This window comes from Theobroma cacao, chromosome 6 (genome assembly GCF_000208745.1).
Source record: "Theobroma cacao cultivar B97-61/B2 chromosome 6, Criollo_cocoa_genome_V2, whole genome shotgun sequence".
Lineage (NCBI taxonomy): Eukaryota > Viridiplantae > Streptophyta > Magnoliopsida > Malvales > Malvaceae > Theobroma > Theobroma cacao.
The window spans coordinates 21,555,623-21,572,700 of NC_030855.1; the positions used below are offsets into that span (position 1 = coordinate 21,555,623).

Consider the following 17,078-nt stretch of genomic DNA (forward strand, 5'->3'; position numbering starts at 1 on the left):
TAATAAATTATTAAGTAGTTCTTAAATGCAAATTATAGTGTTTATTTAAAATTTTATTAATGCATCATTTTTTATTAATTTTAATTATGTAAGAAGAAAATTATCTTGAACATATATTTTTTATATGTTTTAAGTTTTATATTTAGTTAAAAAATTATTAATCTTATATATCATATTTAACTATTTATATTTTATTTATTATAGTTTTATATTTAATATTATAAATATAAATATAAATAAAATATAAATATTAAATATTAACTATATTAATTTTTTTTCAAATTTAATTAAAGTACAAATAACTTAAAAATAATTGATACATTCTTTAAAAAATATATACAAATTATTTAAATAATTTTCTTACACTTAAACCACAAAATGGATGTTTTTAAATCACTTATTGGCTTACTTCTAAGAACATGCCACTTCAGCACTTCTCTTCTTCTCTTCTCTAGAAGATCAATGGGCTAGAATAGCACACAAGGGCAATACTGTTCTAGGATGAGTCTCAGTTGAAGAAGCCCAACTCAAAGGATAAGCCTTGTAGTAAAAAGATAAAGAGTTCTTCGCCTTCTGGGCCTAAAAATAATTACTAGGATTTTGGATGAGTCATGTTAGTGCAGGGATGCTTACCTTTGTGGATTCAGATGCAGCATTAACTGACGAAATTGAAGACTGCTTTCTTTCTTAAGTGAAGTGATGGTATCAATTCTTCTTAAGTTTCAGCCTCTAAGCATTGATAGCAACTACTCCCTTCACTTAAATCCAGCAATAAATACCATTTTTTTTCTTTGTTTAACAAAAACTATAATACACTTATTTTTAAATTAAATACACAAATATTTTAATTCTTGGTTTGAAAATCAACGTGTACTAATATATTTTACTACAATGCAAACAGTCCCACTTTTGTTTTACACGAAAGAATTGTTAATGTACCCAATTCTAAATTTGGACCGCTAGCATTATTCTTTTATATCAAAGCTTATAATTAATCAAGTGAATGCCAAACAATTTGGAGCCCCTTAAATAACCAAACCCCTTTTTTTTTTGGTTCATTATGGAGGAAACGAGTCCACGTATAAGGCGAATTGTAATGCAAGACAAAAGTGAAAAATAGTAAAATAACCGTCTTGTTGACTTAGTCCACGCCTATAAGGTCAGTTGAGATTGCTTATCAGAAGGGGAGGCATGAATAAGCAGAATATATTCCAAGTCTCCCTGTTCACGAACTCGGCCAATTTGCAAATGGACGCCAGACACGTTACTTGTTTAGCATAAAATCAAATATTATAATAACATGAACTGGGTCTTGGGCAGAAATTCTTCTTCTTGACCCAGCAAACGCCATCCCAAGAAAAAAGAGATTAGGAAATAAGGTTAGTTGTAGCTGCCATAGATGACAGTATTTCACCATATATTATTATTTTATCATCTTATTCTTATCCAAGGATTAGCAGCCACTTGCTTTTATGGTTAACCTTAACCAAAACGTAACTACTTGAATATATTTTGTATTGTTTAATTCAGTCTCAAATGGACTTGTAAGGTACAGGCAAGGAAAAACAAAAGTCTAATAATTGACCGGTAAGATGTGGATGGCTCAGAACTCAGAAGGTTCCTGGAACAAACTATTGCTCTTTCAAAGGCCTACTGTGAGATGTTCCTTTCTCTGAATCAGTACTATATAAACCCTTCATTCCATGGCATTTGCAATTTACATCGAACAATACATTTTTTAAGTCACCAAAAAGGGTAGTAAAAGGAAACACGACGAACAATCTTTCAGTTCTCTGCGATATTACAGGCTTTTTCCTTCGAGCCCCTTCATGGAGAATGTGGAGTTGTCGCCGTTGAGAAACGTCACAAGGCAGAAAACAGAAAAGCCAAGAACCAAAAGGGTATGGAGATTGAAGCTTAATGTCACTTGGCAGGGTATCAAGAAAGCCGTGAAATCCGTTCTGAGGCATCGGCGGCTTCATCTTGCTTCAAACCTGAAAACCCTCTCCACCCTCAAGAAAGATATGGCTATTATTAGGCCGATTCGACATGCAATGAAAAAGAAAAAGACCCTTCGTCCTATGATGCCATTAGGACAACTCATTCAATTGCCGTACACAGCAGCAGATTTCATCGACCGCGGTGATGCCATGACTCCTACCAAGTCCCCAAAGGAGAATATATCCACTCAATGGCGTGAGCTTCATGGTTTGCACCACTGGGATGGTCTCGTTGAGCCTCTCCATCCTTGGCTTAGGCGAGAGATTGTCAAGTATGGAGAATTCGTCGAAGCAACTTACGATGCTTTTGACTTTGATCCTTTATCAGAGTTTTGTGGAAGCTGTAGATACAATCGGCGCAAGTTCTTTGAAGAACTAGCCCTTACTCAGCATGGTTACAAGGTTACCAAGTACATTTACGCCATGTCCCATGTCGATGTTCCTGAATGGTTCGAGAGGTCATATTATTCTTGGAGCAAGGATTCTAACTGGATGGGGTACGTGGCAGTCAGTGGTGATGCCGAATCTGCAAGAATTGGGAGGAGAGATATCCTCGTGGCATGGCGGGGCACGGTGGCACCTTCCGAATGGTACACTGACCTCAAAACAAGTCTGCAGCCTCTTGGAAAAACCAATATCAAGGTCCAGCTTGGATTCCTTAGCATCTACAGTTCCAAGGGTGAGTTTACTAGGTACAACAAGTTGAGTGCATCTGAACAAGTCATGGAAGAAATAAAACGGCTTGTTAGCTTCTTCAGAGACAGAGGCGAGGAAGTTAGCTTAACCATCTGTGGTCATAGCCTTGGGGGTGCCTTGGCACTCCTCAATGCCTATGACGCTGCAACTTACTTCCCTGATCTCTTCATCAGTGTCATCTCTTTTGGTGCACCAAGAGTCGGGAACGTACATTTCAAGGAGAAGCTCAGAGAACTCGGAGTCAAAACACTACGGGTTGTTGTCAAGCAAGATATAGTCCCAAAATTGCCAGGGTTTATACTCAACACGATTCTTAACAAGCTCACCACGATTACTGGAAGATTGAAATGGATTTACAGGCATGTTGGAACACAATTGAAGCTTGATGCACTCACGTCACCCTATTTAAGGCGTGATGCGGATTATACGGGGTGTCATAATTTGGAGACATACCTCCATCTGGTAGATGGATTCATTAGCAAGACATCAAAGTTTCGATGGAATGCCAGAAGAGATGTTGCCTTGGTGAATAAGACAACTGATATGTTGATAAAGGAGTTAAAGATCCCTGACTCTTGGTACCAAAAGCCATTCAAGGGACTTGTGCTGAATAAATATGGTAGATGGGTTAAACCAGGGAGAGAACCTGAACACATTCCTTCTCCACTAAGCATTGGTTCCCGTCACGATCCTATATTTTAGATAAATGTTGATGTCCATTCAAACATGGATGTTGAGTCCAATTTTGAGTGTTTCTTTTCCTTTTTTCTGTCGATATAAATTCATTTATTTGTTCAACACCTGATCTGTAAAAGCTATTCATCGTTGAGGTTTTGCTTTGTAATGACATCTTGTTCCACAAAATATATAGTTTTTGAGTACTTTTTTATTAGATTTGATTTCACAGTATTTGAGGAACACTAGTACTTGGTACAAGGAACAATCTTGAGTAGTGCCATCTCCGGATCAATATGCATTTAAAGCCCATTTTCAATCTTGAACTGATTTAAAAGACCAAGCTTGAATTCGAAGTCCAATGTTGTTAAAAAGAACTGACCTAATAGGTAATGAGCAACATAATGTTTAGCATTCCCTCTTCCCTCATTTTACTGTTCAAGCTTTATATGTTGTTAAAAAGGCCAAGTCATTACTTCGGAGGAAAAAGCATTTTGATACAAAGAAAAGTTCATTACTGCTATCTCTCTCCTTGCATAAGTCTGCTTGTTTTCGTTGAATAATGCATTTTGTTTGAGTAGTCTATTGAAGGAAGAGGTAAAACCTTGCGCCTAGCCGTGTGAAGAATTCATCAATGAAGTAGTAAACGCAGCAGATGAAAAATAAAGGTGATGAGTTGGGCCGAAACTTCTTCGTTTCAGATTTTTCAGGTCCAACCCTGCGCAGCGAGCTGTCATCCAGTTGTAAGCAATTGACATTGTTGACTTGGTTTTTCATTTTTACTTCTTTTGACGATAACTTGCTGAATTCAACACATGCATTGGTAACCAATGAATAGCTAATAAGCAGTAACCATAATTAATTAGTTTAATATGCCTGCAAGGGTGAATTAAGAGAAAACATATCAGATGGTATCTTTCTATTTCTTTCTGGTCAAGAGAAGAATCTGATATCTTTAATGAATATAAAACTGTGATTAGCTGAAGACAAACTATTGGATGAATTAATGAATAACAAAGGATGATGTTTGCAGAATCTTGACCAATAGTTTGCACATAGGATTTCTTGAGCTTAATCACTTGAGAATTGTTGGAGTACTCCAAGGGAGAAGTCGATTGCAACTCTGATGAGAAGGGATGAGCATATATATAAGGATGTTGATGTTAAATATCAAAACAGTATGTGAATAAAAATGGAGGAAGCTGATAAAATTGCAGTCAATAGGGTTGCAATTCGAGCCCATCCAAGCTGAAAGAAATGAAATGCCAAGTAAAGAAATTCAAGCTAACGATTGGAAGGACATGATTATGTTACAAGCAAACAATCTAACAGCATGGTTCCCTAAAGCATATTATCAACAGACAACCTAAGTTTCAGAAGAGTTGTGCTTTGAGACAATAAATACCAGGTTATCTCAGTGGAAATACAGAAAATATACATCAAACAAACGATCCTGTTCTTGAAGCTTGAGATAAAGCATCTTCAAACTGTTCATCTTCTTGCTTCTCAGAACACAAGCTTGGCGGGATATAGGATTTGAATATCTGTTCCATCTGAGGAGTTTCCTTTAATTCTTGGCAAGCAACTTCCAGAGCTGTGTGAGAAAAAGCCTTATAGAATTTCTGTCTACAGACATAGGCGAAGATCAGAGACAATATGGGAAGTGGAATTAGGATGGGAGTATAGTAGAATTTCATGACCCCAAAGTAACCCAACATAGTAGCTTGGTATAACAGCAGGGCACCGATGACTCGTGTATGCATGTGAGGCCACATCTTTCCGTAGCTCTCATATGCTGGAACATAAACTTTGAGTGCCTGTTACAAGAGAGTATAAAACTGATAAATAAAGACAGTAACAGTTACCAAATTTAAAAGCTTTTCTTCAGTTTTCTTCTTTGGTGCATATCATCTTCAGTTCTTAACCCCCAAAAAAAGAAAGCTTTAGTTCAGAATGTTGTTCCTTTACAATACAGAATAACTTACATTTTCCACAACCTTAATAGTAGGTTAAGGATTTACAAGTTTTATATAGCCTATTCTTTTAGGGAAGAATGCACTACGTTTAAGAAAGGTGGGGTTTTACTGATTGGGTGAGTTGAAATAAGTAGCATTGCTCATTTTTCTGTAACATGAAACTAAACTTGAATTGTAAGAATAATAATTGCATGCAGAAAAAAGAAAGCAATTCTAAAGGCAATTGAGAGAAATACCTGATTCCGGAGAATAAGCCAACCCAGGGCAAAGTAAAGCACTCCGAATGGGATAATCACAGGCGCAATAACTGAGTAGCAGAGAACAATGGTGAGGATAAGCATGTCACCAGGAAATCTAGTGGCATAGCCAAGATCTCCAGGAAACCAAGCTTCTTTTAACTCGGCTTCAGTCTTGCAAAGATATTTCCTCTTCAGATGATATATGATTAGAGGAACTATTCGAGAAAGCTCAAGCCCATAACCGACAAAGAACCTGGTGGAAGCATAAAATATAAATTATGAAAGGTGGAACCAAGACCGATAAAATCCATAGAAACAGTTTACACTTGTTACAATGCCAGCTGAAAAGAGAATTGACACCGCAAACATTTTAAATGCTGTGTAAAATGATGAAAGGAATCAAAAAGCAACTAGAAAAATGACACAAGCAGAAGAATTTCCTTCAATAGAATATAACTTGGACATCAAAAGACACACATAAAGCACAAATCCAATTCTTTTCCAACTAATTTCAAGAAAAACCTATCCTTTAAATGGAGTCAGTCGAACACTTAGTCCTAAGAGAAAGAAGTATTGTTTGCTATAATAAGTTGAATTAAAAACACAGAGGGGACAGGGTGGGGAAGTAGGTGTTGAAGCTTACTTTAGAGCCACAAATGTCAGGAAGAAAGTTGCATTGCCGGGGAGGCTTTTTGCCAGCAAGTCGAAAATGCTGTTAGGATCCTTCTCGATGGACTTGAATGTACTGAACAAAGTTGCACCAACAGTAACACCAATGAAAACATTGAACACAGTGAAATAAAAATATTTCCCAGATGCAGCCCTTACTACGTGGCTCCCAGAAGGAATTCCCTCAGTCTTGGAGAGAAACAAAAGAAACTTTGGTAATAATGCCAAAAATATAATGAGTGCAAGCTGGGGAAGATATGCCTCCAATACTGTCCTAATTGCATCCAGCTTAACAATGGGCTTCAAGAATGGGAGATATTTTTTCAGATTCGCAAGGGTTGTGAGCGCAGAAATAAAACCAATTGGAATCATAAAAAAAACTATAGTCAGAAACACGACAATGTAAATGATATATTGTCGTATTATCCTTTCAAAAAACTTGATACTCAGATTGCTCCATACAAGTTGACGAGGTTCAGGAGCTTCCGTAACTGTCCATCTGTCAACCATCTGGGCATGTAGACTTTGAGCAGCCGAGGCTGCAGTTACCCTGCTGGTAAAGAAAACCAAAGCAGATTGTTGCTGCTTTTCCCGGAGGGTCACCTTTTGTTCAGCTTCCAATTTTTGTGTCAGTTCATTGATCTTTTCAGTGTAGTATTCTATGCTGTCAACCTTTTTACCACAGAGACCAAGGAAGCCAGTTTTGTTGGTTGGCCTTGTCCCTGCTGAGCTGCCTTTCTTCTGGGACTCCGCATATATTGCTTCTGCATGTGCAAGCTTCTTTTTATATCCTTCCAACTCTCCCCAGATTTTGTCAACCTAAATTTGAACAAGATGTTTACTTTAATTGAGTGAAATCGTATAAATGCCAAAGGAACAGAAGAAGTCCACAGAACATCTAGAAGGAAGGAAGGAAGGAAAGGAAGTGGAAGCAGCCATAAAGAAGTCAAAATCTACTCTCAGAGCAGATGGGAAAAGGGAAAACAAGAAGGTAAGACTCGATTTCGAAGGGATCCATATAACTCAATTAATGATAACACAGCAAGGATAAACTGCATATAGATGCAAATTTATTACCTCTTTGTTGTTTGTGACCACCATTGATCTGTAGAATGTCTCAGCATAGAGAGATTTAAAATATGAATCAACCTGCTCCTTTCTAGTTTGACCTTGAGTGACATCCGGCAAGTCTCTAACAAGAACAGCAAATTGCTCAGGTTTCACTTCAGGAGACATTAAAGCATTAGCTCTCAGTGCGGAAACATGTTTGTAAGCCTTCCAGGAAAGGAAATAGGTGACAACAGAGACCCAGTAGGTGGTTATTACGAATGCCCACAACCTTGGACTCTTCTCCTGTATAGACATCAAGAAACAGACTTGTATATCAAAATACAGTCAGAAGGTTGTATGTTTGGCAGGATAATATTAGCTGCTAAGAAAACACAATAAAAGATTCTTTTTACAGCAGTTTTAGCTTATCAAAATAGTAGAGTATATCTGAATCATATCAGAAACCACAAGCACGGAAATATTAAAAGAATAATTTCTTCCAGTTCATGAAAATGTCATATAGCTTACTTCAATATTTGCCATTGACAACTTGTCAAGGTCACTGAAAGTCACATTGCTTGCTGTCTTTGAGTGTTTCTTTACACCATCATCAGTTGCAGCAACAGGCAGAAGAGCTGGAAGCAGAACAATGCCAGACAAAACCAATATTCCCAACACTGGCACATTGATCAGGATACAAGAATTTCAGAATTTGTCTGCTTTGACCATCAAAATATTTTACATTGAATGTATCATTGAACCAGTCTCAAGCATATTAATTTCTTTCAGACACTTTAACTTACATACAATATGCTTTTAAGTAAACGTTTTCTTCCTTAAATCAAGCCAAGCAATGGTCAGGATCAGAAAGCAACAACTGGTTGATATTTCATAATAAAATTACCTTTGACGGCCACATTTACGACTAACGAAACAAAAGAAATCATGCCTAGGAAATGAGAAAATTTTCTAATCTTTAGCCGCTGAGAAACATTAATTTCATCACTTCATTGAATCAGCAGGTGGATAATTTATCAAATCTATATAGTGATTTGGTGAATACCATAAATTTCCCAACTGGATCTTCCTTTTGTTGGGAAACTTTGATTCTTGTAACGTTGAGTCCCCAGAAAACCTCATATACCTAATTGTATCAGTCCGAACAACAAAGATCCTTCAATTCCTTACCTTAATTGGAAAGCAAAATGATTCCCAGAACCCCATCAAGTTTCAGGTAGAGTCATAAGCTCCAAAAAAACTCAGCTTAATGACTAAATCCAACACAACTACATGGTGGATGGCAATTTACTAGTTATGTTTGCTTGTAAACAAAATTAAATTCTTTTTTCACCAGCATTTTGATCAGTAACTAGATGTTCTCTGCACTGATTTAGTTGTTTTCATACATTATCAGGTTACCAACCCAAAAGTTTAAACAAACCAAAGCCCTTGTACAGCTAAACTAACACAATTTCAAGTATGACAAATGAGATTATTAAGTATATTTGACTTATAAGCACGAATCTCATTAAAATAGAAAACAAAACCGTCCAGAAAGAGAAACAGAGAAAGTCAATATAGAATTCACTGCAGAAGAAGTTTCCAAAAAGCAACTTGCCAACTTTGGAAGCAAATCATATTATGAAAATCGCCCTAAAAATCAACAAACCAACAAATATTAGCCTATTTTCAAGGCCAAAGAAAACTAGTAATCAAATCAATCAACATAAAAACTCAAACAACTCCTAAACTAAACCTCATAAAAGAAACACAAACAGATCTCAGTCTCAAAACAGATGAAAGAAAGAAGAAGGTAAAAGGAAACAAGGAACCAAACTAACTGAAAAAGAAAAACAACATTTGTACATAAGATTCACACGTGTGATTTAAAAAAATAAAAAGAGACAAAAGGGTAGAGACAAAAACCAGTGCTCAAGAACACAAAGTAGACGGCAGTGTCAATCCCAGACATGCTGATGACATTCTGTTCACTAGAAGACAAGGCTTCCCTTATCCAAGCAAAAGGGTTTCGTGTCCTTGACCCGCCTTCCCAGGGTTCCAAACCTTTCAAGATCCGGTTTGGATAATACACCACCGCGTTTCCTTGCCTTGTCGAAATCCAAGCAAAGAGCAGCATCAAAACTATGAATATTATAAAGGACGTCCCTAAGGACGTTAAAAAGGAACTAAAATCCATCTGGGTTTTTGCCTAAAAACCAAACAAACGGCTTCTTCCGCTTCCCCTGTTTTTTCTCACTCTGCTATGTGAAGGAAGATGAAGGAAATGTAGTAATAGCCGTTAAAAGGGTGATAAAGTAACCGTTAAGAAATGGAGATAAAACGAAAGAGGAAAGGATTTATATTAGAAAAAAGAAAAAGAATTGACAGCTTTTAATAGGGAAATATCTGCCAAAGAACTGGGGTTCGGATTAGCTGTTTTGTAGGGTATGGCTTCTTATTTTGTTCTATGTCTCCGTGGGGTTTCCGTGGGGATTCTATTTCTCTCTCTGCTGTTGCCTTTTTTCTTCTTTCTTTTAATGCAAAGATTTATACGAGATCTGTGTCTCAAAGCGGATTAGATGGAAAGATGGTGGACAGTCAGGGGTCAAGACAACAATGTGTTACCCTTACAATTACAGTTAAGTAAGTTTGTAACTGTCAAATACTATATTGCCATTTTTTTTAGTTCTCTCTCTCTCTCTCTCTCTCTCTGTCAAATACCAAGTTTGAAACGCTTGGTTTTTCCACTTCTGTTGCTTTCATGGAGGCAAATCTGTCGGTAAGAAACGAAAAAGGAGAAAAAAGAAATTGATAACAATACCCTTTGAATTTTCATACGTCAAAATATTATGAAAACCCTTAGTAAAAACATATTCATGTTGATTCTCTTGGATATATTAACAAATTAACTTAAAAATCATCTATATTGAGGGAGTGATTGATATTTACTAGTAGTCAACATCAAATCTTGGATACTAACAAATTCTTTTTATAAATGAATAAAACTAATAATGTAAACTATGTAATTTAATAAGGAATAAAAGGGGTGAAGTTCTCTAAGCTATTATTATATGAAGATCTCAATGTTCAAAAAAATGCCTGCAAAAGTCTCTTACCAAAATTCAGATTGCCTTTGGAAGTACAAATCTAAGGTGTGGTTTTTCTGTAAGTACAAGGCTCTGAATCCTCTTTTTTCTTTCAATAAACTTAATTTTTAAAAAAGAATAAAGAAAAAAAAGGCTGTCTTCAAGATTCGTCAGGGGAAAAAGAGCGCCTTAACCTTATCCACTAAGACATCTGTGTGACTCAGAAATTCCCACCTCACTCTAATTTTATTATCCAAAAATAAATTCTTTTTATTTTATCTTTTTATAGCTATACAACGCCCCGACATCAAACTAAAGCTACTCTCCGCATGAAAGTTACACGTATTAATCCCTATCCGCTCAATCCTTTTCCCATCAGCATCTGCCAACAGCGAGTACGCTGTCCGAATTTACTCCTGGCGAGTAGAGATGGCTTTCTTCACCAACTTGGAAAAGACACGTGGAAGGAAAAAATGGGACACGGATTTCATTTCCACGTAGGACACGTGGCGAGATGTCGGCGCTGCCGACAATGTGCTGGGGATATATATTTTAACGGTCGTGGGTGGAAGGCACGGGAGCGTAGGTCTGTTAGACGTATTTTCCTTGATGAGAAGAGCAGGTCGAAGAGTGGAACGTGGCGGGCCAGATGGGGAGTGGGGGCCACCTACTTGTGCAGTTATGTAAGAGTTAAGAATGTTAGTTGGTGAAAGGGAAAGGGCTACGGAGTGGAACATATCCGCTCTTTTTCGGGATGAGAAATCCTACCATAAAATAAAATAACATTACAAATTTTCTTAAAGGAAAAGACACAAGAAAAAGAAGAATTTGGTCCTTTACATGTGATCATGATTAATCTGACAGGGATTGGGACGAGCGGTATATTGATTTTTATATAATAAATAAAGTAAAAATATTTTATCATACAAAATAAAAAAATATAAATAAAATATCTAAATATTTGATTAATTAATTGATGTATAATTTTTTATATAAAAAATATAGAATTTGAATTCTTTTCTTTTTTAATTATTATAAAAGAAAAAAACGAAATGCAAAAAGGGGTAGCAATAATGTGGAACCAAAGTGGCTAAGCCCGTGGGGTCTGTATGTGGGTAGCTTTTCATCTGATTGAGAGATACGATTAGATGGTCTTGAAAGCGTAATACACACGTAAATCAGAAGGAAAGAACCATTCCAGGCCAGCTGAGTAGTTGTGTAAGTTGGCACATTATGAGACTTGACTCCATGGCAAGGCAACCTTACCTTGGGCCGGGGCTTTTCAATTCCATCCATGACAGCAATAAACTCTAATCATGCAATGCAATGCAGTGCAACGTAAAGATTGTCTTCAGTTCACCGGCTCTTCTCTTCTTCAATGGTGATATGCTTCTTTGACTCCTTTTTTTATTCCCTACGAGAAACGCTATTTCATTCCTTTCGTTTGTTGTCTGTCGGATGATCAATGCTCGACCCTCTCCATTTTTACTTTTGCTGCTTCGGCTGTGAGCGTAGGAGTAGTATTCAGTCGTAGGATTTGCTTTTCGCTTTTCTGAAAAGAGAAAAGCAAAAGCTTGAACAAAAGCTTAGATTAGATTTTCTTTGTTGGCATATTATAATGATAAAATCTTTCGAATTTTCATCAGTATTTTTACCATAAAATGTGAAAGTAACCAATATTAAAATACACAGCCTTTGTCTTGGGACTTGGGCAGTTAGACGCCACCTTTGTCCTCGATTATCTGGCCTTGGAAATGAAGAAGGGTTAAAAGTAATTGTTACTCAGATTACTACAAGATTTGAAGTGGATTTAACCAAAATTATAGACCTATAATATTTAGGAAAAGCAATTAAAGAAAGTTTTTTTGTATGCAGCAAAACTAGGAACGACTTGAATTTTCATCATGGGCATAAGAATGTACTTTCTACAATTAGCCTTGTTCTTCCAATTCAAGTCAAATGGCTTACTTATCAGATGTGACAGATTACATGGATCAATCTGTATCTCAACACTTAAAACCCTCTAGAGCTCACTTCAATGGACAAAACTTGGGAGCAGGGATGAAAATACATGGGGAGGACGGTACCACGTGCGTGGATAAAATCAACTTATAGAAAGCAAGAGCCGCTTGCTGTCATCTGAAGTTGCAGCAGTGTGCCCGACCTCTCGACAGCTTGTCCCAAAGACAAATCATCTGTCTTGGGGATTGGTAATGTGCAGTGTAATAGTCTACCATGCATCCGTATTGACAGAACTTCCAGTTGTGGGAGTACTGGACAGTCGTGGAACTGTTAAATTGTTCAACCCACATTCCCATACTCACATCCTCCATCTTGAAAAGCTGCCAATATATACAAAAATGGTGTTGATCAAACTGATGAAGCAGATTGGAAGACAACAAAGCTATTTTTAACACCAAGAGAGACATATAGGAAGAAAAGAAGGGGGGTTGAAATAAAATATTTATATTTTTTTTTCCAAAAAAGTAAAGAAGCAGACAAACTTCAGGGAAAGCAGAGTCGATAAGAATTTTTCAATACAACTAACCCTTAATTTTCGATTGCCATGTTGTGAGATAATAAATTTGGCAATATCACTGGAAATAATATATCCAGGTCCATTTGCATAGGGAGGATAAACTTCTTCTGGCCACTCCTGTAACATCAGACAATAATCACAGAGAAATAGGTTCAGTAAAGGAGTTCACAGCATTTAACTAAATTCTTGAAGCAACAGGTCCAAGTTGCCAAACAGTGTATTTAATTTCAACTTCTTAGAATGCCTCAGGACAACAAAGTCGATGGTAAGACATTTTAGAACAAGATAAGCAATTAAAAATTTTTAACCACAAAAATATGAGCTTAAAGAAACCACAGCAAGTGATATCATCATTACGCAGCTCCTTATGATTAAACCAACATAAACAATTTAAGAATTCAGACACAACTTTGCAATTTGCAACTGAAAATAGGACATAAAATGAAAGTGAGCATGGCCTATTAAAATGGAGAAGACATCATAATGGAAAATCACAAAAAGTCCACAAACCTCGTATATACTACACATACCTCATAAGTGACAGCCCACTTTCCATTTCTCAAAGGACGATGCAGGAGGTTGAGATTACCCATATAAAGTGACTTTTTGGGAGAAATGCCATCAATTTCTTTCAAGACAGTATCAACTCTAACAAATGTGTCATCATCACATTTCATGATGTAAGCAGCTGACACATTCTGCACCTGCATGTGCATAGAGAAGATTTCAATATCAGAATAACCTTTAAAGGAAATTAAACCCACCAAAACACATAAATACAGGTAAAACATATTCATGAGGAAGACTCGGAGAATCAAAATGACCTTTCAAAGAAATGAAATGAAAGAGGAATACATCATGAACTCACCCCAAACTCACAAATTGCAATAGTTTTAAGAACCACAAGCTCATAGCGGTCCATAAATGGCAAAATCACAATATCGCCAAAATAAGCTGCCTCCTTCTTCAGCACTGCATTAACCTCCTTCCTTGTATTCTGCAATTTATTGCATTAATAATTAGAGACAAAAAGAAGTGAGAAAAACAATGTTAACATTGATGGCTAGAGAGGAATGTCTAAAAAAAGGACAGCTATTCAAGAACGAAAAAGAGTATATGAATAGATAAAAACCAGACCGCCAACACACATACCAGCAATTTTTTCCTTAATCTCATGGAGATATTTGCAAAATAAAATGAAATTAGCATGCATAACACTTTAGATATTTAAAATGATCTTAATTTCCCAAGAAATTTAAATGCAGAGACCATACCAGTGCAACAAAGAACCGGACCACTACATTTGAAGACTTGATGGCCGAAGATTGCATCCAAGTTTTTCTAACTGCCATGCGTTCAGCAAAGTGATTGGTAGCAGACAGAACCCCAATAAAAAGTTGAATAGATCTCCTAGGCAAAGGATACGCTTTCCATTTTGGTGACATCTCCAATACTCTTTGGGGAGAGAAACTTGGATGAGAGGTGGGAAGAGAGGTTGCATAAACTGAATGAACATCCACATCTCCTTTTATGGCCAGCCCTGTTGCATCTTCAAGAGAAAAACCCTGGTAATACAGTGTAATCATAGCATGAGATTTCCCAGGCAAACTTGAACCATGAAAGTTAGATGCATTGATCTGAGCATAAACATCACTTTTTCTCAAATTTTGCATAGTAACATACCGTCCGATATGGAAATGAAGTCACATGTCGACCCCCGACATTAATATGGTATCCATCGACAGCAGCACGCAGGGTCAGGATAAATAGTCTACCCTCTGCAAAAGGAAACGGCCAGGTAACTTCCGGTTTCTGTTCCCGCCCTATGAACCGTTTGAACCAAGAGGTTGTCTTGGACTCTTTTGAGTCTGCAACATCATCCCGAATCCATTTTTCACATCTTCGATGTCCATCAACTGCCAAAAATATAGGCACTTCATAAATGTACTTGAAATTTTTAAAAAATCAAACACCCAAAAAAATAGAAGACATGAGTTGAACAACTCCACAAAAGTATACATGAAAGCTCTCTCACCCACATGCAAATACTACACATGCAACATGTCCCTCACTAATATTCTTCTAGCCTGTAGTTGCATGAGAACAGAGGCGCAACAAAGTGTTTCAAGTGGAAAAACTTCCCTGTAAATTACCGGCTTACATGCCTTTCTCTAATACTCCTAGTAACTATAATCTTTCTATTGAAATACCATTGAACCATTTAAGAAAAGATAAGAATCTTTCTAGATAATTCCAAGCTATAATCATTGATATATTAAGGGAACTGAATGCATCCTATAGACCAGTAGAATAGTGAAGTTTCCACCATGTTCTTGTTTCTTGACATTTAGTCACAAATTTATTTATCACCTCATTGTGTGACACAAAACTGGCACTGGCCTGGCTTATTTCAAACAGTTAAAAACTTAGTAATTCTTTTATTCCCCCCAAAATTAATGCATGATGAATTTAAGTTGAAAAATAAAAAAGAAAAGGAGAAAAAAATAAAATCACTTGATGCTTAATAAAATTTTACCCAGCATGTCTTCATCATCCTTGGATCGTAAACCATCACACCTTTGAGCTGTACCCCATTGCATTCTATAGCATGTGTTGTGCTCAATGACTGGTCGGTGGCTCCAATCTCCTTTCAGTCGAGGATTCAAATGCAAAATTTTTGGCGGATCCTCACCATCCACAGACTTTAAGCCTTGCAATTCAACCATAAACTGTGAGACCATTACTAGGCCATCGCCAAGCCTCAATCTTGCAAGCTGGGGTACAAACTCCTGATGAGCATATCGGGGTGTTCCCACAACTGTAATTGAAGAACCCGCTTTAAGCCCACATGGAAGGAACATTAGCCTGTCTCCACTTGCCAAATCTTCTCCACTTACAGATAACCATGAAGGACAGGACTCAGGCTTCCCATCAAACAAAGAATTCTGTCCAATCTTCTTTCCATCAAACTTATCCACTTCTTCCCATGCCTTTAATCCCAACGTCCAAGCCTCATCAGCCATTCTCTCAAGCACTGACAAATCACTAGTTTTATTCATTCGCCGCATAATCTCACCTGTTATTCGACCATATCGATGCTGAAGCGGCTTTATAGGCTGTAGTCTACCTTTCCCTTCCTCCAAAGGTTCCTTGCTAGGCCTCAAAGGTGCATCCTGGTTTAAATTATCTTCTAATTTCCGATGAAATGTATCTTTATAAACAGAATTAACCAATGGTTTATTCAAATCTGCATCATTAACATCCCCAACCACTTTCCCATCCAATTCATCATAGCTACCATCTCCACTCAAGACTGCTGCTATCTCCAAAAAATGCGGAAACTTAAAAGCTATGAAGATTAAGTATAACCCTCCTATGCCCAACAAGAAATGAGACAACTTGAACCTCCTCCCAGTGGACAGTTCACTCTTGACCCTCTTCATCTTACAATACCCAACAAACAAAACCACACAATAAACTTCATAAAACCTAAAAATAACTCAAATCCATTTCTCCAAGCAGGCAAAGAACCATCGAAACGAGCAAAACCCAGATTCATGCAAACCTTTAAAATTCACACCTTTATTTAGCCTATCAACTCATATCAATAAAAACCCTAATATGTTTCCAACAAAAAAAAAAAAAAGCAAGAAAAATCAAACCTTGTTCCTCCAAATCAGCCAATATCGCAATTAAACAATATTTGGGAACCAAGATTTGATCCTTTCAACAACGTAGAAGCCAAGCTCCTCAACATTTCACCAGCATTCTTGAAATGGGTTCGATCTCAAGAAAGAAGAAAAACGAAAACTTAGAGATTAAGGTAAAGAAAAATGTACATTGTTAGGGTTTCTCTCTTAATAAGACCTTAAAGACCAAAAAACTAAAGCAGAGAAAAAGAGAGATGGGTACACTGTAATCTGTAACGTCTGTAAGGGTGAAAGAAATGGAAACTGCCAGGGGAAATAAGTGAAAGTTGAAGGACTTAACTGAAAAAAAATAATTTATGGGAAATTTATTGAAGTGGAAGGGATGTAATGGATGGAATCTCTTCTTGATATAAAAATGGCTTTTTTATTATTTATTATTGTAAAACTGTTACAATTTGTGGGGTTCATGATCAGATTCAGCACCCAAAAATACTATTA

At 36.8% G+C, this 17,078-nt stretch overlaps 3 protein-coding genes across 3 annotated transcripts; 1 reads left to right on the forward strand and 2 right to left on the reverse strand.

The window, feature by feature from the left end:
• Positions 1,526-3,577, forward strand: LOC18596434 (phospholipase A1-Igamma1, chloroplastic). Its single transcript, XM_007024890.2, has one exon. It carries the CDS (start codon positions 1,830-1,832, stop codon positions 3,396-3,398), a length of 1,569 nt encoding a protein of 522 aa, XP_007024952.2. The 5' UTR covers positions 1,526-1,829; the 3' UTR covers positions 3,399-3,577.
• On the reverse strand, positions 4,555-9,808 carry LOC18596435 (CSC1-like protein ERD4). The gene is made up of 6 exons (XM_007024891.2): positions 9,232-9,808; positions 7,834-7,982; positions 7,333-7,608; positions 6,230-7,074; positions 5,584-5,839; positions 4,555-5,188 (listed from the first exon to the last, which is right to left on the reverse strand). Exons 1-6 carry the CDS (start codon positions 9,500-9,502, stop codon positions 4,811-4,813), a joined length of 2,175 nt encoding a protein of 724 aa, XP_007024953.2. The 5' UTR covers positions 9,503-9,808; the 3' UTR covers positions 4,555-4,810.
• LOC18596438 (hydroxyproline O-galactosyltransferase GALT2) lies at positions 12,268-16,918 on the reverse strand. Its single transcript, XM_018122908.1, has 7 exons — positions 15,467-16,918; positions 14,614-14,846; positions 14,205-14,495; positions 13,799-13,927; positions 13,461-13,634; positions 12,940-13,047; positions 12,268-12,733 (listed from the first exon to the last, which is right to left on the reverse strand). The coding sequence occupies exons 1-7, from the start codon at positions 16,371-16,373 to the stop codon at positions 12,527-12,529; spliced, it is 2,049 nt and encodes a 682-aa protein (XP_017978397.1). The 5' UTR covers positions 16,374-16,918; the 3' UTR covers positions 12,268-12,526.